General features: G+C 35.3%; 1 protein-coding gene across 12 annotated transcripts in view; it reads right to left on the bottom strand.

The window, feature by feature from the left end:
• The window catches only part of SCEL (sciellin), a 141,928-nt gene that overhangs the window by 40,666 nt on the left and 77,359 nt on the right, over positions 1-23,903 (bottom strand). For 5 of the 12 annotated variants that reach the window (XM_056807978.1, XM_056807980.1, XM_007501474.3 and 2 more), the window contains 13 exons: positions 22,927-22,980; positions 19,058-19,105; positions 17,613-17,672; positions 16,623-16,682; positions 15,690-15,749; positions 15,104-15,163; positions 14,321-14,380; positions 12,388-12,447; positions 8,667-8,726; positions 6,118-6,177; positions 1,897-1,956; positions 609-668; positions 132-191 (listed from right to left, as the gene is read on the bottom strand). In XM_056807978.1, the coding sequence (XP_056663956.1) occupies positions 132-191; positions 609-668; positions 1,897-1,956; positions 6,118-6,177; positions 8,667-8,726; positions 12,388-12,447; positions 14,321-14,380; positions 15,104-15,163; positions 15,690-15,749; positions 16,623-16,682; positions 17,613-17,672; positions 19,058-19,105; positions 22,927-22,980 (762 nt within the window). The remainder of the gene's footprint in view (positions 1-131; positions 192-608; positions 669-1,896; positions 1,957-6,117; positions 6,178-8,666; positions 8,727-12,387; positions 12,448-14,320; positions 14,381-15,103; positions 15,164-15,689; positions 15,750-16,622; positions 16,683-17,612; positions 17,673-19,057; positions 19,106-22,926; positions 22,981-23,903) is intronic. The other 7 variants (XM_056807976.1, XM_056807979.1, XM_056807977.1 and 4 more) reach the window with 7 other exon arrangements.

Raw genomic sequence — 23,903 nt, 5'->3', positions numbered from 1 at the left:
AAAGGCTAATACCAATGTATTTGTAATAAATTGACTAGAAACTTTCCATTTTCTTTGGATTATAAAATCATTGAATTTTTATACATTTTCACAAAATTTTATAAAATTTAGAAAAGCTCATTAAATCTTACCCCTGATCACTTTTTCCTGTTCTTGGGCTTACTTTGATGAGATGATCAAGGTCTTGGGTCCTTTAAACATTTAGAAAACAAGTTCATGGTAAGTAAAATTATGATGAATGCTTAACATTCATATAATTAATAATTTACATGAAAGTTAAGCTTAGAGGAAATTTATTACTAATATATTATTTTATTATATTCTGTAGTCTAGATCTAATTAGAGAAAACTGTCTAACATAAATTTGAAATACCTATTTGAATTCCTATTTATCCTCAGAAGATAATTTTGTAAAATTCAAGTTTAAATTAAACAAATTCATCGAATGATTTAATATAGTTATAGCCAAACAAAAAGTCTCACTTGACGCCTTCAAATATTCCTTTTTGAGTCAAATTTGAACTTGACACACATTTGGTTATAATGTTATTTTTCATTAGCAGATGGCAATTTTCCATTAGAAAAGAAAGGATTTTCATAAAACTTACCCATGGCTATTTCTGTGGATTGCAGGATTCACTTCAATTAGATTGTCTAGGTTTGAGCCCCTTTAAATATTGAAGAAAATCAGGTCAACTTATCTCAAAAAAATAAAAAGATTTTCTAAAACTGAGAAACAGAATACATACATGTTCATAGGAATAACTCCCAGAGGGCCCAACACTGTCAATGAGTATATATTCACATGCATGTAAGAGTTCTCAATTTACTTGACAGTCAGCTAGAAAGAGGCATCCAATTTCAGAGCCCCAAGCCCAACCATAGACACCACATGAACCTCTTCTTTCCTCATGAGATCTATTTTGTAATACCATAATGCATTGCCACCTATCTTATGCCAACAGGAGGACATTATTGCTACCAAATTGTTGGAAGACAGCAAATGCCTTTAAAGTCAACTTCAAAGAAACTTAAAACATGCAATGAGCCAAGGAGAGCATGTTAATCAATCAAAGATCTCACAGCATAAATATATCACCAATTTCTCTTTAATCTATTCTGCCTCTCATTGTTTTATAATGCTGAACTAAGGCTACAAATTATTGCTCATGTTAGCAAAAACCCAAAAGAATCAACAGTGCTAATGGCTTTAGAAATACGACAAAGGATACCTTTAAAGATTGTATAAATTCTATATCACACACAGCACTGAACACACAACCTTATTTCACTATTTGGCCTTCAGTATACTCCTACTTGCCATCTTGGAGAAAGGCTGTGTTTCTTATTACAACTACATATGTTTGCCACATACTGTAGCATCAGCAACTCCTCCTCTGATGTACTAAGCCACCCAGATGCGGGACATGAGTCCACATGTGAGCCTGCCTTTTATACCCTCTCCTCCGCACACTATGATCCTAGAAAAGAATGAAGTGAAGGTTCTCTGAGGCTATGCTTCCTAAACATCAAACACCCAGATATCTGGAAACCTTCAGGTGTCTGAATGACATTCTATTTTCATATGTGTGCCTAGAATCATGTAACTATATCTTGAAAGTAGAATCGAAACTTTTGGATCTGACATAGAGATAAATGGAACTCTTCTCTCTCAAAGAAACAAAGGAATGACCTAGCAGGTAGGAATGACCACCACATCCATCTATTGAGTTGCTTTGCCAGGTGTATCTCCTGAGCTGGAGTGCTCCATGGAATAAGATTTGTTTTATTTCGAATCCATAGGACTTGAGAGTCCCTTTTCTACTTTCACAGAATTCACTTTCTATTTTTGAGTGTGAATTTTAAAAGGACAGAGCAGGAAACTATAAATCTTACCCTGGGATATTTCTGTTTGCTGAGGGATGCTCTTTGATGTAACTGTCAAGCTCCTGATCCCTTCAAGTGAAAAATGAAGTTCTAATCAGAGCAAGTTTATGTCAAACACAAACCTCATGGCATCGATAAATGAATGAACAATGCAAACTTGAAGAGAATTCCAGGCTGTCCATGCTACGTTTGAAGTTTAGTTCTTAGGGTGCACATTGAAACATATTTTGGACATAGCCAATGTAGGAATCTATTTTGCTTGACAATTTTGGGTTTTGTTTTCTTTTCCCCCAAGGAGATGAGAGAAGTTAGGAGTGCATAAAAGTAGATTTTTTTTGTTCACTGAAAAAAATCTTTAAGAAATTCTTAACCAGACAAGTTGGTCTTTAGAGCAAAACTTCATATGGACAAAATAAACTGCCTTTATCGTTTGTTCTTTTTAAAAAGCCTCCAATGAAATGCCCTCAAATTAACATGAGTAACAGTTCACACTTTGGGGGAAAATGGAAAAAAAAAGATATATGGGGTTCATTTATAGAGCCAAAACAAACAATAGGATAAGTGATATTTGAGTCATTCAAGAAACAGATTCCACCTAAATCACTTGAAAAACAAACGTGTTTCCTTTGGTTACCAGAGTAATTGTGGGACAAGGGCTTTGTGACTCCAGACATAAAAGCCCTTGAAAGTATTTCAATTCGCCAGTGAAATGCGACAGTGGTTACACTACTATTGGTAGGAATAGAGGTTGAAGCTATAACTTCATTGACTTAGGAATCTCCCAGAGGAGGAAATTTCCTCTTCCAATACAGGACAGCACCTAGTCTGCAATGTAGGGCCTTAAAGGGCTGTCTAGAGTATGAGAGAGATTAAGAGATTTGTCTAGAATCAATCAGACAACAAGTGTCAGAAAATAAAACTTGAACACAGGTCTTCTGGCCTCTGAGGACCACTCTCTAAACATATACAACACTGCCTTTCATTGCAAGTAATAGTTAAATAAATTCCTACATTGCCTGGTGGGCTAATGGACTAATGCCAATATTAGCAGCAAGATGACAAATTTAAAAGGGATTATGTTTCTGAGTGTTTTATGCAACTTTATGTGGCGGAAATAAGTTCCAACTGCTTTTAAAAAAAGCAATCTTGAAATGGTAACAATAACTGATGAATACATACATTATACTCAAAGATATGAACAGTTGTAACTGTAGTTCAGTCACTTCAAATTCTTTGTGTCCTCATTTGGAGTTTTCTTGAAAAAGATATTAAAGTAGTTTCCCATTCCTTCTCCAGGTCATTTTACAGATGAGAAAACTGAGGCAACCAGGGTAAAGTGACTTGTCCAGAATTGCACAGTTGGTAAGTGTCTGAAGCCAGATTTGAACCCTGGAAAATGAGTCTTCCTAACTCCAAGTTCAGCATTTTATATACTGAGCCACTTAGCTGCTACATATACATGCATATATATATATATGCATGTATATGTTTGTGTGGATACACAAACATGCATATAGATACATAGCTATGAATTTCCTTTGATCTTTAGACAAAGCCAAGAATTTTGCAAACATCTCAAAGTCCAAATGAGGTAGTCTACATAGCATATTTTGTAAATTTTGGTGCAATACTCTTACTATTATTTTCATTATGCTTATAATACAGAAAAGGTTGCTAAACCTCTGAGGGCTTAAGCAATTGCCTAGCATCAGGCAGTAATAAAATTTCAGAGCTGAGACTCAAACCACAGCTCCAAATCTAATAGTCTCCAGAGAGAAGACTGACAATAAGTCTGATTCCCTTATCCAGCATGGAAAAAAAATCCTCGGGTTAAATTGAGATTTAAAAGGTTGAAACCTTTGAATAACAAACACAGAATTCAGTTTGATTGAAAAAAGCTAAGGTCAAATAAAAACAAGAAAAATAAAATCTCACCTTTATACAGCACTTTTTCTGTATTGTTCCCTGCGGAACCACCTCACAACTACCAGATTGGTCAATATGACAGAAAAGGAAGGTGATAAATGTTGGGGGGAAAGTGGCAAAATTAGGACATTGATGCATTGTTGGGGGAGTTGTGAACTGATCAACCATTCTGTAGGGCAATTTGGAACTATGCCCAAAGGGCTATAAAACTGTTGCACACCCTTTGATACTGATTGAGTCTATATGCCAAAGAGATTTCAGAAAAAAAGGGAAAAGGTCTTATTTGCACAAAAATGTTTATAAGGAGCTCTTTTGGTGGTGGCAAAGAATTAGAAACTGAGGGGATGTCCATCAATTTGGAATGGCTAAACAAAATGTAGTATAGGATGACGATGGAATATTATTGTGCGGTTAACAATGATGAACAGGATGGGATTTCAGAAAAAGCTGGAAAGATGTACATGAACTGATGTAGAATGAAATAAACAGAACCAGATTATATAAAGTAACAGCAATAATGTGGATTGATCAGCTGTGATAAACTTAGTTACTCTCAGCACTATAATGATCCAGTACAATTCTGAAGGACTCATGACAAAAAAAAAATGCTATCTCCCTCCAGAGAAAGAATTATTGGATTTGGAATGCAGATCAAAGCAGATCATTTTCCACTTTAGTTTATTCATGGTTTTATTTGGGGGGTTTGATTTTGTTATTATTCTCTTACAAAAATGAATAATATGGAAATGTTTTGGATGATAATATATGTATAATCAAGTTGCTTACTATTCCCAGGAATGAGGAGGGGAGGAAGGGAGGGAGACAACTTGGATTTTATAACTTCAGGAAATTTATATGGAAAATTATTATATGTAAATGGGAAAATAAAATATCTTTAATAAAATAAAATGCTGATGTGTTGTGTTGTATTGTGTTATATTTCCCCCTCAGTATAATGCAGTGGGATGGGTGGTACAAGTAATGTATAGATCAGAGAACTGAACCTAAACTTAGAGAGTTAGGAAATTGATCAAGATCACTTAGCTTTTTAGTTTTAGAATAAGGACTTGGCTCAGCAGAATATAAACCCCCTGAGAGGAAGGGCTATCTAATTTTAGTGTTTTTTTTTGGGGGGGGGTGTATGTGTGTGTGTATGTGTGTGTGTGTGTGTGTGTGTGTTTTAATTTCCAGTGCTGAGTACAATACCTTGCATAGAGTAAACACTTAATAAAAGTGTTTTAAATATAATCAAACCTTAGGTCTTAAAATCGCAAGGGAAAAATTGGAAAATGAGGGGATGCCCTTCAATTGGGGAATGGCTGAACAAATTGTAGTATATGTTGGTGATAGAATACTATTGTGCTCAAAGGAATAATGAACTGGAGGAATTCCATGGAGACTGGAACAACCTCCAGGAAGTGATGCAGAGCGAAAGGAGCAGAACCAGGAAAACATTGTACACAGAGACTGACACACTGTGGTACAATCGAGCATTAGTGTCAATGCAATGTCCTTGAACAATCTTCAGGGATCTATGAGAAAGAACACTATCCACATTCAGAGGAAACATTGTGAGAGTAGAAACACAGAAGAAAAACAATTGCTTGACTACATGGGTCGAAGGGGATACGATTGGGGATGTAGACTCTGAAGGAACATCCTAGTACAAATACCAACGATATGGAAATGGATTCTGATCAAAGACACATGTAATACCCAGTGGAATTGTGTACCAGCTACGGGAGGAGATAGGAGGGGCCAGGGGAGGGAGGAATAGAAAATCATTTTTGTAACCAGGAAATAATGTTCGAAATTGACCAAATAAAAATATATATATTTTTTAAATCATTGGCAAGGACATACACAAATTGTTGATTATGAAATGACCCCCACATCAGTATCTAGTTATTTCCTGATTGTTACACTCAATTTAATTTTTCTGTTTTTTATTCTGTTATTTACTCCTTATCATTTCCAATATCTCCTGATTTACTTTTTAAATAAAATATTCATGTAGCATAGATATTTAAAAAAAATCACAAGGGCAGGCATCTTACCACTCTACAACTTGTATCTCTCAAATACCATACCAGACAGCCATAAGCTACACCAAAGCACAAAATGCTATTTCAATTTATCAATCACATTCAGCTTTTCAATATGTTTTCATTTTGAAAAGCAAGTACTCAATTTGAACGTGAGCTTCCAGACTTCTATTTCAATCTTCTCAGAGTAAACAGCTAAATTCTAATGCACTTATATATCCCAGGCATAAGAAAGAATAAAAAGTTCCACATATCTTACCTCTGAGTATTTTTACTTCTTTCAGTGTTCACTTTGATGACACTATCAAGGTCTTGTTTTCTGTAAACAAGAAAAGTAGTTCTAGTTACTGATGGTGAGCTGGAATACTAATAAAAAGTAGGAACAATAGTGATAGTTGGGTGGCTCAGTGGATAGAAAGCCAGACCTGGAGACTGGAGTTCCTGGGTTCAAATATGACACTATATAGCTGTGTGACACTGGGCAAGTCACTTAACCTCAATTTTCTAGCCCTCACCTTTCTTCTGTCCTGGAACCTAAATGTGGTATTTCTTATGACAGAAAGTAAAGTTTAAAAAAATATGAACACTGCCTTGATATAAGAAATAATAGATACATTCTCTAAAACAATATACAAATTTAGAAATATTGAGTGCCAGGGAATATCATACTAGAACATCTGAAACTGGATTCTAGTTAAAATAAACTGTCTCAGGGCAGCTAGGTGGTTTAGTGGAGCCAGTTCTGAAGATGGGAAGTCCTGCATTCAAATGTAGTCTCAGACACTTCCTAGTTCAATGACCGTGGGCAAGTCACTTAATGCCAATTGCCTAACCCTTATCACTCCTCTTGGAACTGATACTTAGTATCTATTCTAAGACACAAGGTAAAGATTAAAAATAATAATAATAAAATGGGGGTAGCTGGATAGCTCAGTGGATTGAGAACCAGGCCTAGAGGTGGGAGGTCCTAGGTTCAAATCTGACCTCAGACACTTCCCAGCTGTGTGACTCTGGGCAAGTTACTTAACCCCCATTGCCTAGCCCTTACCACTCTTCTGCCTTGGAACCAATACACAGTATTGACTCCAATGTGGAAGGTAGGGGTTTAATTAAAAAAATTTTTTTTAATAAAATAAAAAATAAAATGAAACAAAATAAACTGTCTCATAAGAAAAATGAATAATATGATTTCCCCCTTTAACCTCAGAACAAATAATTACAATTATTATTTATTAATTTATTGTATAACAATGTATTTAAGCAATTAAAAAAATTCTTACTCAACAAAAATCTTATCCAAAGATAAATGTCTTCTGTTGAGCTCAAAATGGGCATTGTGAAAATAACCATTATTTGCTCTATGGAGTTAGAGAAAATTACTATTCAACAAAGTAGATACAATTAATTATTCCATTTTAAAAATAATGAGGATGTTATTTTAAGATGATTAGCTTTATTATACTCCTCACTCTCACTCAATTCCATTCACCACAGGATAAGCCAAGTCTTTATTATAATAATAAAGGAGGGAAAAGGAGAATTTACATTGCACTCTTTTACCCTCCCATCATCTGCCCCGCCTGCCTCTCAGGATCATAAGACCATGCTCTAGATTAAGTCTGTTGGAAGACTTAACCCTGTTATCTCTGGAATTTCTGGTCTGCTCTGTCTTCCCCATATTATCTTGATTGAAAAGTGGTGCATGGTTCATTATATCTAGCCAGTCCCAGCCATGAACAATGCTCCCCAACAAGATATCTTCTTGCTACCTGCCTTTTCTAGTTCCAGGACCTTAATCAAATTACCATTGCCATTACTACTGGAAAAGGTGTGTCAATAAATCCTGGGATTCTACTCAGCATTCCACCATCATCATGGTTTCTAAATCAAAACATACCTCCCTTGATATCACACACACACACACACACACATATATTATCCTCCTTCATTAAAAGGTACCTCTTTCAACTTTTGTGTTTCTTTTTCCAGAATTTAGCATAGTATCTGGCCCAAAGTAAACCAATATGGTAAATTATTTCATTTGTCACTGAAGGTAGAAGAATTAATTTGCCTCATGTATTAGGAAGTCATGGAATTTCATGCATAGCAGTATTATTTAATTCCATAAGGAATGTGATTGAGGAATAAATAGAGGAAGCAGCAGAGGTTATATAGGTTGAGTGATTATCCAATATAATTGCCTCATTCTTGCTCCCTAGGGGGAAAAAAAAAGCTTTTCCTTAACTAAAAAGGTCATTGTCATCCCTAAAAGAACATCAAATATCTAACCTCTAGTCTTCTAGAGAAGACCAAATCAGCCCCCAATCTGAGCTATGCCATTTATTTATTACATGTCACTATATTATTATATGACATATAATAATAAACATTTATATACTTTAATATTCATGAAATACTTTGCAAATATTACCTTACCTGATTCTATGACTCCTAGAGTTACTCCATCTTAGACAAATCAGTTTTTTTGTTTTAGTTTTAGTTTTTTTTTTTTCAGTTTTTTTTTTTCAGTTTTACCCAACCACTTATCATCTGATTTAGGATTTTCTTAGCAAAGATACTGGAGTGTTTGGCCATTTCCTTCTCCAGTTCATTTTATAGATGAGTAATTGAGGCTAACAAAGTTAAGTGACTCCAGGCTTGGCACTCTATCCACTGCACTACCTAGCTGCCCCCAGGTATAGATATTCAGCTAATATTATTTATGAGTACAAACAAGGCTTTTAAGTTTAGAAATAGCCTTTAAAAGGCCAATTTGGTTTTTTCTTTGATCATGTCAGCTGGTCTTACCTAGGCATATTTTCATTCTGATTGGGTTTTACTTTGATGAGATTATCAAGGTCTTGATCCCTTAAAGAAAAAAAGAGCATAGTTTAGTTAAGTAACTCAGGACTCAAAGGGTAGTTTGTTTGTTTGTTTAAGAGATCCCTTTTATAAAAGGTGCCATCCTGGGATTCAGAATCACAGAATCTCCAAGTTGGAATGTATTTCAGAAGTCATCCATGTCTTGTGAAGTCTATAGTAAAGCTATTACCTCTTGGAGCAGTCTTCTACACTGTAGATGGTCCCAATTGTTAGGGAATTGTTCATTACCAAGAGTCTACATTTTCCTCTTTGTAACACCCTCCACCCCACCCTTGTTTCAAGTTTTGTCTTCTGGAACCAAGCAGTAGATATTAAAATTCATCATTGCTCTCACCAAAAAATGGTACCTGGGCCTGAACAGGATCATTTAGAGATGGTCTAACTAGAGCTAAGTAGAATGGGAGTATTACCTCTCCAGTCATTGATAGTACCCCTCTCTTAATGAATCCTAAGGTTGAATTAGTTTTCTTGTCAAATTTATCACATCATTGACATAGAGAGAGCTTATATTACACTAAAATCTTTACATTTTTAAAAATCAACTAACTACCCATGCTTTTCTTATATTTGTGAAGCTATTTTTTAAAAATTCACATTTAAGGCTATATATTTATCCCTAATATATTTTAATCATATTTGACTCAGTCTAATGTTCTATAGCCTGTTAAGATCTTTCTGGGAGAAGGGAAGAAAATAAGCATACATATAGCACCTCCTATGTGCCAGGCACTGTGCTAAGTGCTTTATAAATATTATCTCATTGTATCCTGACAACAGCCTGGTAGGTAGGTGCTTTTATTATCTTTATTTTATAATTGAGGAAATTGAAGAAAGAAGAGCCTAAGTGATTTGCCCATGGTCATGCACATAAGTATCTGAGGTCAGATGGAACTCAATTCTTCCTGACTCCATTCAAATTGTTCTATCCACTACCACACCAACTACCCTTCTGGAGCTTGACTTTGTAATCCAATTTATTAGCTATCCCACTTAGCTTTGTGTCCTGTGAAGGCACAGAGGCTAAAGATTTTGCTAGCCACTGAGGCTTTGCCACTCACCTGCAAGTTCTCTTGTTACTTCGAGTCAGGTGACTTGACTTCATAAAGGGAAATTAGGGGCTATCTGCATATCTTTTTATTAATCTTGGAAATTAACTTCTTCATTTCTGTTCTATTTTTTACAGTCCAATCATCATTCATTTTTGGTAGATAAAACAGGAGAAAAAGTAAGAGCTGAGTCATATTCTCCATTTGCCTTCTCTCCATTATCAACTGTAATCAAACTCAAATATTGGCCTTAACCCTTCTTCAATCCTCTTTTCCTTAGCATACAGGTTCTCATTTTACATGAACACAACACACACCAATGTGCTTGGCAAAATTAAGTAAAATTGAGATTAAGAAAATTTGAAAAAAATAAATAAAATAAACAATTTCAATTATGCACTTAATCTATGCTGTTTTCTCAAGCATTATAGTCTCACAACAGTTTGCCCAATTACGCTCATTCTTGTTCTGAGAAGCATTAGTACAAGTCTTCATGTTGCTTTTTGCCAAACATTGCTCTTGGTCTTTGTCTGGAGTTCTCACATGTAAAAAGTCATATCCAGGTCAGAGTAGGACTTCCCTTCATTTCATTAACACTATTTAGTTATTAATAATGGCCCCAAATTATGAGGAGCAATGCTAGTAGCTCTGATGAGTCTAAAAGAAATCATAAAGTGTCTAGATATGTTCATATAATAAGTGCTGATTAAATAATGAGATTCACTATCGTGCTTGATTTTTAATTTACACCAGGGGTCTTGGAATGCATTGGTCATGTAAAATGAGGACCTACTATAGCCTGAAGCATTTTCTTTTGTTATTCCTAGCTTTTTCTTGGCTATTCTCATATCATTCTATGGTTTCTTTTTTGTTCACTAACCCCCCACCCCCACCAGACCAACCCACCAGACATTTTTCAAATGCAAACTCAAAAATCTGGATTCGAATTCTAGATCCTTTCTGAACTAGCAGTATGACATTGACAAATCACAACTTCTATGGGCTTTAGTTTCATAATGGGCAAAACAAGGGGATTGGAATTGATGGTTTGAGGAATCTTTTTTAGTCAGTCAATAGGCATTTATTAAGTAGTTACTATGTGCCAAGGATGGGGCTAACTAAGCAATAAAGATACAAAGGAAATGATCTCTCTACTCAAAGAGCTCACATTCAAATGGGACAAAACACATGAAAATAACTGTATGGATAAGATACATGCAGTGCAAATGGAAAGTAAACTCAAGAACGAGCAATGTTGTGGGGTAGAGATGGGACAGGGAAAGACCTCCTGCAAAAGGCAAAACGTTAGTTCTGAAGGAACCTGGAGAAAGCAGAAGGCAAAATTGAGGAGGGGAAGCAATTCAGGCATGAAAGAGAGAAAGAAAGAGTCGGTAAAGAAACAAAGGAAGGAGACAGAGTTTTGTACAGCAAGAAGACCAGTGCCCCCTGGATCACAGAACTCTCATGGAGGGGAGTAAAGTAGAAGAAGACTGAAAAGAGAGGGAGGACCAAGGTTTGAAAGACTTTAAAAGTAAACAGTACATTGTATATTTTGAACAATAGAATATTATTTTTTAAACTGGAATTTGTTGAACGTATGGAGGGTGTGTGTGTGTGCATAGGCGTGACATGGTCAGGCTCAGGCTTTGGAGAAGTCACTTTGGCAGTTGAATGAAGGCTAAATTGGGGAGGAGAGAAGCTTGAGCAAGGAGGCTGAGGACACTATTATAACAGACCAGGTGAGAGGTGATAAAGGTCTGTACTGGGAGAGTGGCTATATTAGTGGAGAGAAAGGGGCATATTTAAGAAATGGTGTGGAAGTAGAAAATTTTGGCACCAGATTGTATGTGTACAGTAAGTGCAAATGAGATGTCTAAGATAAAGATAATAATTATAGCAATAATAATTCTCACTTTAATAAGAGTTAGCATTTATACAACTTTTACTATATGCCAGGTCTTTTGCCAAGAATTTTAGAAATATGACCTCCCAGAAGACCTGGGTGATTGGGAGAATGGTGGTATCCTCTGAGATTGACAGGGAATTTTGAGAAAAGGGAAGATTTGGGGGAGAAAGCTTTGTGTTGATTATATTTTGCCATAAATCCCATGGTATGAGAAATTTTAGAGAGAAAAAGAATGCAAATTTTACAAGGTTGGTCATGGAGCTGAATAGTCAGTTGTTAAATATGTTGTGCTTATGTCTATCACAATTTATATCTTCCACCATTTTAACTCACTACAGTTTATGGGCTTCACTATTTTAAATCCCACAGCTTTATATTGAACATTTTGAATTGGAGCTACCTTTAGAACATCAAGTTGGAGATGCCCAAAGGCATTTGTAATGAAATACTAGAGTTCAGGAGAGAGGTTAGAACTGGATATTAGAGATGATAAGTGAGCCTATGAGAATTGATGCTTGTCTAGCAAAGAGCTTGGTGTGCATAAACTGACCATAGAATACTATAGAAATTAAAGTGAGGATAAAAGGAATATGATATGGAAATCCAAAGTCCTTTAAAAGATCAATTCTGGCAGTATCACATATAAATATTGGGGAAATTACCCTGGGTTGAGGTATATCTCAATAGATCTTACCCTTTGCCATTTTTATCTGTCCTAGCATTCACTTTGATGATGCTGTCCAAGTCTTGGCTTCTTGAATATATTTAAAAAAAAAAAAGGTGGTAATGTGACATACAGTTATCTTTTAGATCAATATTAATTTTAATATTCATCTAGGTGATCCTAGATGCTTCTAAGACTAAAATCATCAGCAAAGGCTTTTGGTTTGAGGATGTTAATCTATTTTTGTTGATAAAGATGTCAAGTTAAAGTCTTTATTTGACATAGGTCTCAGTCTGAAATTAATACTCATCAATATTCATTTTAAAAATAAAAATTTCCAGACTCATGTTTCATCATTATTACTATTTCGAGAATTCATCCTAATGAAACTACTAAGGTCTTAGATCTTTATAGAGCTTAAAATAGTTTTAAAAATTTCAAGAATCATATCTTCTTTACTATCTTTAAATCACAGCAATAATAATAATAATTTGTTGGTGTTTAGTGGTTTCAGCTTCATTTGAGTCTTTGTGATTTTATTTGTGGTTTTCTGGGCAAAGACACTGGAGTGATTTGCCATGATCTTCTCCAGCTCATTTACCAATGAGGAACTGAGGCAAATGGGTTAAGGGACTTGCCCAAGGTCACATAGCTATAAGTGTCAGAGGCTAGACTTGAACTCAGGTTTTCTTGACTCCAGGCCTGGCACTCTATCTACCTCACTACCAAGCTGACCAATAATAATACTTGCATTTATATAGCACTTATAACACAGTGCCAGGCCTGTGTTAAGTGCTTAACAAATATTATCTCATTTGATCTTCACAACAACCCTGGGGTAGCTTTATTGTCATCTCTATTTTACAGATGAGGAAATGGAGGCAAACAGACTAAGTGACTTGCTCAAGATCACACAACTATTAAGTGACAGGCCAGTTTTAAAGTCTCATCTTCCTAACTCCAAGGCAAGCACTCTATCTGCTGCACCTCCAATCTGCATAGATTGTTGTTATGTGACTTTATTTAATAATGTACATTAGGTGTACAATACCTGTCATGACTATCTAGTTATATGTAACAGAAGAAAGCATAATCACAGCTAAGAAAAACAGTAACATTGAGAATTCCTTGTTTAGTAAAGCCTCTCTACCAGTGTAAGTTAGTACTTTATCTGCAACATTTTATCTGCAACTCTTTTGAGTCTTAAAATTTGCCTGAGATCCTTTAGGGTCAAATAATTAACCTAGAGTCCCACAATTAATTTGTGGTAGGACTTGAAACCAAATCTTCCTGTCTCTGAAGCTGCTTCTCCCTCCCCCTCCCACTATAGTTCTTCTTTATATTAGTAAAAGTGGTAACTCACATAAACTTCTTTTCCCCCTCCTAGTTTTCTAATCTTACATCTTATTCCTTACCAGACACTCTCTGATCTAGTGACACCAGCTTCCTTGCTGTTCTATGAATAAGATGCTCCATCTCTCAGCTCTGGGCTTTTTTTTTTTCAACTGTCCCTCCTACCTAAAGTGTTATCCCTCCTCATTTATGCCCATTGGCTTCCCTGACTTCTTTGAAGCTCCAACTAAAATCCTATCTTCCACAGGAACCTTTCCCCAACCTCTCTTAATTCTAGTGCCATTTCTCTCTTAATTGTTTCCTAATTATCCCCAAACAACTTATCCATAAATATTTGTTTGCTTCTTGTCTCTCTGGTTAGATTTTGAGCTCCTTGATGTATGATCTTCCTTCCTTTTGTAACCCCAGTCCTTAGCACAATGCCCAGCACACAGTAGGCACTCAATAAAATGTTTATTGATATAGTGCTTTTAGGCATAAGCATTTTCCTCATTACAACTCTGTGAGTTAGTTTTTCAGTTGAGGAAACCGAGACCCAAAAAGATGATATGAAATGAAGAAAGTATAGAAGTTGACATTGGAAATAATCCCAACAAATTAGGAGTCTTACTTTTTTCCATTTTGGTCTGTTGTGTGATTCACTTTAATTAGATTTTCAAGCCCTTGTTTTCTTTAAAGAGATAAAGGGAAAAAAAAGACAGTATTCTTATTACATCAATTTTCTTTTGTCAGTAGTAGCTCAGGATAGCCTCTTGACCCATTAAGTGATCAGATATTTTCAGTCATGATTAGGCTGAAGTCATTGGGAGTGTTGAGATTTAGAGGATGCTGGAAGCAACTTGTACCCCTTTAGCTGATAGAAACTACTGAATTGAGCATCAGATTAGGAAGGTTAATTTGTACAAGCAGGAAGCTACCAGATGACATGCTTACTCATCATTACTATAGGTAATGAGATCTGTATCCTATGTGATCCCTGACTTAATCTTGCCCTAAAGGGACCTCCGTAGCACAGGACTTCCATGTTCGCCAGAGACACTGATCCCCGAGACAGTGTCCTGTCCAGAAGTTTCTGTCTTCCTCCAGCTTTAATTTTCTCACTACTCTTCCCATCCCCAATTGAACTCCCTTAAGATATTTTGCAGTGTAGTTCTGGTTATCAGAAAAGTATCAGGTAACACCTTTGAGTGCTCCCCAAACCAAAAAAAAAAAAATAATTATCATCCTTTGAAAGACAAATCATTGAATTGTCTTTGCTGTTCAGTGTGTAGAACTAGCAACAGGCAAAGGCTTCAATCTAAGTGTGCTGTGCTGAAAACCTCCTTGAGCAACTAATATCCAGCAATTCAAATGGATCAATTTAGAAAGGAATTTCCCAGCAAGCTTTACTTACCCTTTGTCATCTTTGTCCTTAGGAACGGTCACTCTGATGAGTTTGTCAAGGTTTTGGTTTCTTTAAGTATGAAAATAAGTCAAATCAGTGATGCCATATGAAAAGATTTATGATTTTATAACAATGTTTTCAATAATTCAGATAAAGGTATTTTTTGCTAATAGTTCAAGTATAGCTATATTAAGTGGCTAAGTAGAAACTAAAATTTTTATGTTCATTATAAGGGATAAAACTTCATATTTCTCCATTACACAAGCAAGTGAATTTTTATGCCAAATGACAGAATCTTCATATGCTTAATGTTTAAAGACATATCCAATATGAAAGATAATCTCACCAGGGGGCAGCTAGGTGGCTCAGTGGATAGACAGCCAGGCCTAGCAATAGGAGGTCTTGGGTTCAAATGTGGCCTCAAATACTTCCAAGATGTGTGCCCCTGGGCAAATCACTTAACCCCCATTGCTTAGCCCTTACCACTCTTCTGCTTTCAAACTAATACACAGTATCAACTCTAAGACAGGATAAGGGTCTAAAAAATAAAAATAAAAAATAATTCCATTAAATCCCATTATTGACTCATTCTTACCCTTTGCCATTTTCATCAGTCCTGGGCTTCACTTTAATTATATTGTCAAGATTTTCATTTCTTTAAATATAAAAAACAAAAGTGATTTCATTCATTCAACAAACATTTATTAAGCATTAACTACACAATGAGAATTTAACTAGTGAATAGATAATGCATTCAATTTTCTATTAGTTCTCTCTTGTCACTTTGTCCATTTCATATTTTATTCTTCTGAGTTTATAGTATCTTTCATTACCAAGGTGAAGCTTATCTTAAGTAACTAATTCCTAATTTAAATTCTACTAAATATAATGTCATTCCAGCCTGCCTCACTTTCCTCATCTCTCCCTATTACCAAGTCTATTAAGCCAAAATTTATATATATATATATATATTTTTCCCACATGCCTGTTCTATTCTTACCATATCCCTGCAATTTCCATCCTCTTGAAACTCACCAAATACTTTCCCTTACCTCATTCAAACTTAAAACCTGGCCCCTCCTTAAACTTTGCTGAACTATTACTAGAAGAGAGGATGATTTTCAACTGACCATGTCCCATCTGAAAATCTACTAGACAAAATTTATCTTTAACCTCGTTTTTACTTTCATTTAACATAATCATGATAAATATATTTAACACTTGCTCAAGTGTTCTTATTCATGTTTGTGTGGGTTTTGTGTTGTTGCTTTGTCATTATCTCCATCCTCATTAAGGACTTGAATTCCTAGAGATGGAGATAAGCTATGTCTGTTGTGGTCAATTTGAACACAAACAGCATTTTAATGGGCACAGGTCAGCACTTAAGAGGAAATTTTTAAAAGATAGTTTAACAGCAACAATGATGATGGTAAAATTACCCTGTGTTTAGTGACTAATAAAAGTGCAAGTAAATAGTCAATATGAAAGATGTTATGAACTAATTCATAGAAAACACATCCATTCTTACCCTTTGCCATTTTTGTCAGTCCTGTGGTTCACTTTAATGAGATTATCAAGCTCTTGATTTCTTTAAACATGAAAAAGTTAATAAAAATTATTCTATTGGTCACTTTCCATCACGTCAGTTAACAGTCTAAGAATATTAATTATTTCAGATTATGTGATAACCTTTTACTCCCTATTTTATTCAAAGATCTTGTGGGGCTAGCAGGGGATAAGAAATAATAAGGGTTACTTGAGTAATAAATAAACAAAAGATCTGGGATATGAACCCAGGACTTCAGGCTCCAAATGTAGTGCTCTTCCCATTGCCTCTCTTTCTTTACCCTTAAGGAGCTTAGAGACATAGCTGAGAAATTAAAAGATACCCATGTGAATGACAAGACTAATTACAAAGTCAATCAATCACTCAACATTTGTTAAGCACCTACTATGTGCTAGGCACTGTGCTAAATGCTGGAGATAAAAAAGAGAGAAAAGACAGTTGTAATATAATGACCAAAAGATGATACACAAAGATCCAGATACGAGAATAAATAATTCATTGAATAGGATATAGAATAAAGGAATGATCAATAGTAGAGTTGCTCCAAATAGATCTCCCAACAATTGGGTGCTCCCAACAAAACTGCTCAACAGTCTCCTAATTGCATTTGTTTATAAATTGATCCATTGGTTTTCATTAAATGTAACAAATACCTAATTTGCTTGGAGTTTTCAGTCTAGGGGGATCAGATGTTGGCTTAGGTAGCTATAATATACGCTATGACATGAGAGGGTCAAAGAAGAAAGTACAATATGAAATCTGAGGGAAATATCTCTAAAGAAACATGATTTCCTATGTAAGTCACACTCAAATAAATCATTCTTTTGGATCTATGCTATTTTAGAATTTCCATGCTAGAAAACACAATTCCCCTTTAATTAGAAACTAAAAGACTAAACTAAGCTGTCTGGACAATAGTATATCCAAATTAAGAGACAAATCAAGTCTTACTTTTTATCAGTTTGTTCTGTCTTTGCATTTGTTCTGAAAATGCCATCCAAGCCTTGGTTCCTTTAAACATAAACACACACATGCGCACAGAATGGTAAATGAATGGTAGTATAATCCCTTACTTAAGGCCAATAGCATTAAATTCAAATGACTGGAGAGTAAAACCAGTTTTCAATAAAGGGCAAGCCTGGCAATTCCCAAAGACTAGGGTACTCCAGTCCTTGAATGTACTGAGTTTCAGACTGAAGCCCAGGGAGATTGTTACTTGCTCCAGATCCCACAGTTAATTAGTAGCAGAATTGGGACTTGAATCCAAATCTACTAATTAATTGCTAATCCCTGGCCCAAAGCTTTAATTATTTGTTTGTTTGTGTTACTTTTACGTTTTAAAAATTTTTACTCTGTTTTGGTTAACGTATTTTAAGTTTACTTTGCATTTTTTATTCATCCATACTAATTCTGAAGGCTCAAAGTTAACATTGAAAGTAACTTCAATTATTCACTATCGCCTCTTATCAGATATTAGCATTTAGTGGAAGAGATGCAGAACCTGAAAACAATGCCCAAAATGGTTTCAATAATACAACTAAAAACACTAAAAGGCAACTGAACTCAGATTAATTGCAGTAACCACTCAATACTGGAGGGCAGGTGAGCAGACACATTTCCCTCCTCTCAGAAGGGAAATTAATTGGTCTCTGATTATAAATTTAGAGCTGGAAGGTCTTTTACATCCTCTGACTCAATTTCTCATCTAAGAGATGAAGAAAAAGTGAAATGGCTTGCCTGGAATCATGTAAGGAATAAATGTCAGAATTGGGTGCAAGTCTATTGGTATGGAACATTACATATGCTATCCCAGCTGGAGTTTTTAGTCCATTTTTCTTAATTATTTTTGTTTCAAGTGATGATTCCACAGGTGTAACACATAATAAGCAATTGCGTGGCATAAGAAGCAAAAGGCCTCAACTGAATTTTAATTAAAATTAAAAAACAAAAAAGAAGATGCTCAGTGAAATAAATGATATTTTGTCAGAGTCTGATGTATGGTAGCAATAATGCCCAGTCACCACATCAAGACAGACATATATGTTAATGAGAAGAGATTTTTCAGTCATTAACTTCAACTTTTCATAGTTTGGCTAGAACAAAGTCATGTGTCTCTTCCTACAAACATTTTGTTATCTAACAATAATGAACTAAAACAATAATGGAACAAAAAAATCTATTTTTATTTAGTAATCTCTGATTTTATAAAAGTCAAATATGCTTTGGATATTCACAATGAAAAGCACTTTCGGATTTCCACATATATGGCTTCCATTCAAAGATTTGTGGGTTGCTTTTCTCAGAGCCTGTGTATTTCCCATTATACTGACACATGAATCTCACACAGAAAGCTACAAAGATTTGCATTTTACAGAACAAGCTCTTTAAAATCTTACCTATTAATGTTTTTGTTCATTTTGATGAGATTATCCAAGTCTTGACTTCTTGGAAAAAAAGAGATCTGCCATCAGTGAAAGTCCACCCAACAACAAACTAATTTACTAGTGAATTCACTTTGTAGGAACTATTTGATCAATTTGTAATCCATAAAGGGAAAATTCCAACAAAGGACATAATGCTTTGGATTTCCCAGATGACCCTTTGAAAATATAATTACAACAGCAATTCACTCTCTTGTCTAAATTCTCTTTCAATGGATATGAGAAGTTTTCATAATAAGATAATAGCAGTGAATAATTATTTTATATTCACTCATTCCCCACTCAGGATTTTCCATGAAGGTAGACAAGCAGAAAGAAAGTTGACATTTTAGCTTCTTTAGTTGGGAGAGAATCTTATTACTTAGCCCTTTACAAAAATAACTACAAAAGTCTCTAAAAGTAGTTGGAAAATTCTGCCCTGAGGAGACTAAATAACTGTCCCCAATTTTAGAATTGACTTTGGCTTCTGAAGATTCAATTGAAATTCACAGATTCAATTTCAGGTGACAAAGTCTAATCAGAAACAAGCAAACTCCTGGCAGGAAACACTAAGTTGATCTTAAAGGCACCTGGTCCAAGGACATAAGTTCTTTTTGGAAAAAATATTTTTATGGTTTGACAACTTGACAAATAGTAAACAAAATGGTCACTTTCATAGACATAGCAGAAAAGGAGACTTATTCATGGAACCGTAGGCCTCATAGGCAAATTTGGGTTTCTATTTAAGAGTATAAATTCAACCCGTACTTTTCAAAGCTGTCTTACTTGCCTGGACTTCTTTCTAGCTTTCCTTCTTTTTTTTCCTCTGCATTAAAAAGGAAATTATTTCAATGACTCTTTACTTTCCCTTTCATATTTTACTAGTCTATCCTCCCTAAATCCTCCTTCCAATGAGGGAGGGAGGGAGGGAGGGAGGGAGGGAGGAAGGAAGGAAGGAAGGAAGGAAGGAAGGAAGGAAGGAAGGAAGGAAGGAAGGAAGGAAGGAAGGAAGGAAGGAAGGAAGGAAGGAAGGAAGGAAGGAAGGAAGGAAGGAAGGAAGGAAGGAAGGAAGGAAGGAGCAGTTGTGTGTTGGATTCAGTTTTAACTAGCTTGCAAGAACCAATTGTCAAATCATCAATGCAAGTATTAATACCTCAGAAATTGACAAATAATATAAATCATGTCTTGATTTGTTGTTCTATTGATCATCTAGACTTTAGAAAGTGATGAAAATGTTAATAATGCATACTTAAAGTGTTATGTGAACATTTTAGGGGGAAGGAAAGAATTAGTTGTTAAATTGCCAACAATCTCAGGCTTCCCTCCTGGCCTACTTCAGGTACCTTAAATTCTGCTTCTGAGCAATCCGTTCTCATAGAAAATAACATGCTTTCTGATTGTTTTTCTAAAGATAAATCTTGAATAAAGGCTGAAGCTGCTTTCTCCTTGACCTGGAATGAATAGCTCTATTCTTTGCAGGATCCCAAATTCAGAATCTTTTGAACTAGTCTCCTTTCACTAGATACCCAGAGTAGGTTAAAAATCTATAAACCCTTGTTCTTTTCCTATTCCAACATTTTATTAACATCTCATCCTCTCTAGCTCTTTGTACCTCTTTCCCTCACCCATCTCATTTATTATCCTCTCACCTTGATTCATAGTTGATTCCCCAGAGTTTTATCAAACCATGTTTTCTCTCATATTTTTTATCTTATTTTTTTATCCATCCTAATCCCAAGTGATCATTTACTTAACAAAAAAATCTATTTATTAAATAATTTTCATCCATCATAAGTCTTTCTTTCAGAGCAAGGGACTGCCACTTTGGCACATGCAAATGTAATGGAGGAACTAGATTTCATCATAGCTGCTTCCTTGAGTTGACCTTGGTTAGGGGATATCCAGGGGTCCCTTGAGCCCCTTCACCTCTATGTTTGCTCAATTGTTCTTGCATTCCGAAGGTGCCTGGCACAGTAGTATAAGCAGTCTAAGCAAGATCCTTTCATGCCTTTGACAATATGGTAATTTAGGAGCTGCCACAGAATTGAAGCTTTTAAAGTGTATTATTTGTTCAATGGTGGGATTGATGACAGAGAATAAACAAAAGAAGAGCCAAAGTTGCTGTCCCTGTCATCAATTTGATTGCCATTGCAGGCTTGTTCAGGACAAATGATATCCATTCCCTCAACACACTACTCCATTGTTATTTTTCCTTACTTTAAATTCTACTAGCTAACCTCTAAATTGTTGAATCTTTCTGTGTCAGCTGGGTAAAGATGAAACATAGAGGCTCTATAAATCTTATTCTGTGTCCTTTAGGACTATGCTATGATACATTCTGACAAGATTGCCAAGGATCTTTTTTTCTTCCCTCCCTCCCTCCCTTCCTTTCTTTCTTTCTTCCTTCCTTCCTTCCTTTTCATATATATATATATATGTATATATATATATGTATATATATACATATATTCTACATACATATATTATAGAATCATGTTGAAAGATTAATTAAGCATAATGATAATTATACTCTGAATAAAGAAATAGAAAATAATAAAGAGCATGTAGCAGAGTAACCAGACCTAAGGCCTAAATGGCCAATTGGGGCCAGAAAACAGAATCATAGATTTAGAGACCAGAAAGACCAGTCCTCTCATTTTACAAATGAGGAAACTGAAACATAGAGAAGTTGGGTAATTTGCCCCAGTTCACATAGCTAATAAGTGTCTGAGACAGGATTTGCAAAGAAACCTTCCTTATTCCAAGTCCAGTGCCCTGTCTGATGGGAGGTTTTTGAAAACTTGGCCAAGAAATCTAAACTTTTATTCCCATAGTCAATGGGGGCCTTAGGACGATTCTAAGAAGATTAATGATATGATTGGGACAGCTAGGTGACACAGTGGACAGAGCACTGGTGTTGGAATCAGAAAGATTCCCAGCTATATGACCCTGGGCAAGTCACATCACCCTGTTATGAGCTGAAGAAGGAAATGGCAAACCACTCCAGTATCTTTGCCAACAAAACCCCTAAATGGGTCATGAAGAGTCAAACATGACTAAAACAACTGAACAATGACATGATTAAAGTTTTGTGTTAGGGAAAGTAATCTGGTATATAGAATGGAGGCTAGACAAGAGACAATGAGAGGTTTGAACAGTGGACTGAAGGGGAGTAAACATAGAAAAAAATTCTTACTCTAGCTTTTCTTTTTACTAGTTTCCTTGCAGATCACCCACCACCCTTCTATTAAGACAAAATTATCAGGGGGGTGGGGGGGATGTGATAAAATTTAACAGTTTGCACCTTTCAAAATTATTTACACTTCAGTTTACATTCATAAAGTGGGTTTTGGGAGTCACCCAAGTCTCATGAATAAGCCATTCATATATTGTGTCTCAGCTGGCCATTTCATTTATTTTATTTCAGTTCTATTTTAGTGGCCAATCTTGTTTCCAGATCCTGTACTCTTTGGAATTTGATTCAGAGACAGCATGCTGAAGTCAGGTCTAGAGACGTAGGTTTCTGCTAAGATATAAAGCTGTAGGGTTGTCATTCAAAAACAAAATGAAAGGAAAATTGTTGAAGCCATGGAAATGTTTCAAGTCACAAATGGGGAATGTTTAAAGACAGTAACACAAGCATAATTAACATCTCTTTAAGGTCAAATGCTTATTTCATCAGATATGGAATCCATATTGAGAGACGAAAGCTTTCCTTCAGAATAATTTTGCACTGAGCAGCATTGAGATTTTGATAATAATAGAAACTCTTAAAGTAACAGGTTAAATATGCTTTCACTAAATATCAAGGTAAGGGGAAAAACTAGTGAGGTATAAGATCTTACCCTTTGTCATTTTTATCAGCATCCACTCTGATGATGTCATCTAGATCTTGACTTCTTTAAAAATGTAAAATCAGAATAGATCAGTGATAGGTAAGTCACCATATGATTAAGCTAAAATTATTAATTTGTTTTAAAAAATTAAAATGGCTTTATTCAGGAATGATTCTGCTGAGTAGGAAAAAAACAAGTGCTTATATTGCAAGTAATTTCAATTCTCAGGGTCCTAGATCTCTAATCTGTATGACAAGGGGGTTGGGTTGTCTCTAAAGTTCCTTTTAAGCTTAACATTCTATGACCACATCAATTCTATACTTCCAAAGAAGGTCTGGTGCTTTTAGGTGGTCCAACAAGGACCATTAGCTTCTAAAAAACACCACCAACAAAGTTAAATTCTGATAAGTGATATCATGGAGGAAAGACTTCATCTGAAGTAGAGAGAAGCCATAATGGACATTTAGAGTTCCTACTAAAAGACTTGAATTTTGTTAACCTCATATACATATTTTCAGTCAATTGGGGTGTTTTGGGCCACAGCAATTCATAAAATCATCTATTTTTGCACCACAGCAATGGATTCCTAAATAGATGAGATCCATTTGAATATGTATATGTAGAGGCATGAAGAGTTGCAATTTGTGCCATTTGAAGGAATGTCACTGATAAAGTCATAGCTCTTTTGAAATATTTAAAATATCGAATTATGAATTTTATATCACACCATAGTAGCAGTTATACCTAGATTTTAGAACTGCCATCTAGTGCTCACTGAAATAACACCACTATTCCCAAAACATACATGAAAAAACATGGTATCAAAACAGATTTCATGTCCATGTAAATATAGAGTTGTAGACCCGGGATTTTATAGGGTAGCTAAGGAACATTTAATTTCATAGGTAAACACTTGTCCTGTTTGCTTTTTTGGATCTCCAAATGGGAAAAGAGGAACCTAAATTCAATCTTCAATCAGTAAATAC

This window comes from Monodelphis domestica, chromosome 8 (genome assembly GCF_027887165.1).
Source record: "Monodelphis domestica isolate mMonDom1 chromosome 8, mMonDom1.pri, whole genome shotgun sequence".
NCBI lineage: Eukaryota > Metazoa > Chordata > Mammalia > Didelphimorphia > Didelphidae > Monodelphis > Monodelphis domestica.
The sequence above is the reverse complement of the archived record's forward strand: the minus strand, read 5'-3'. Positions and strand labels throughout refer to the sequence as shown.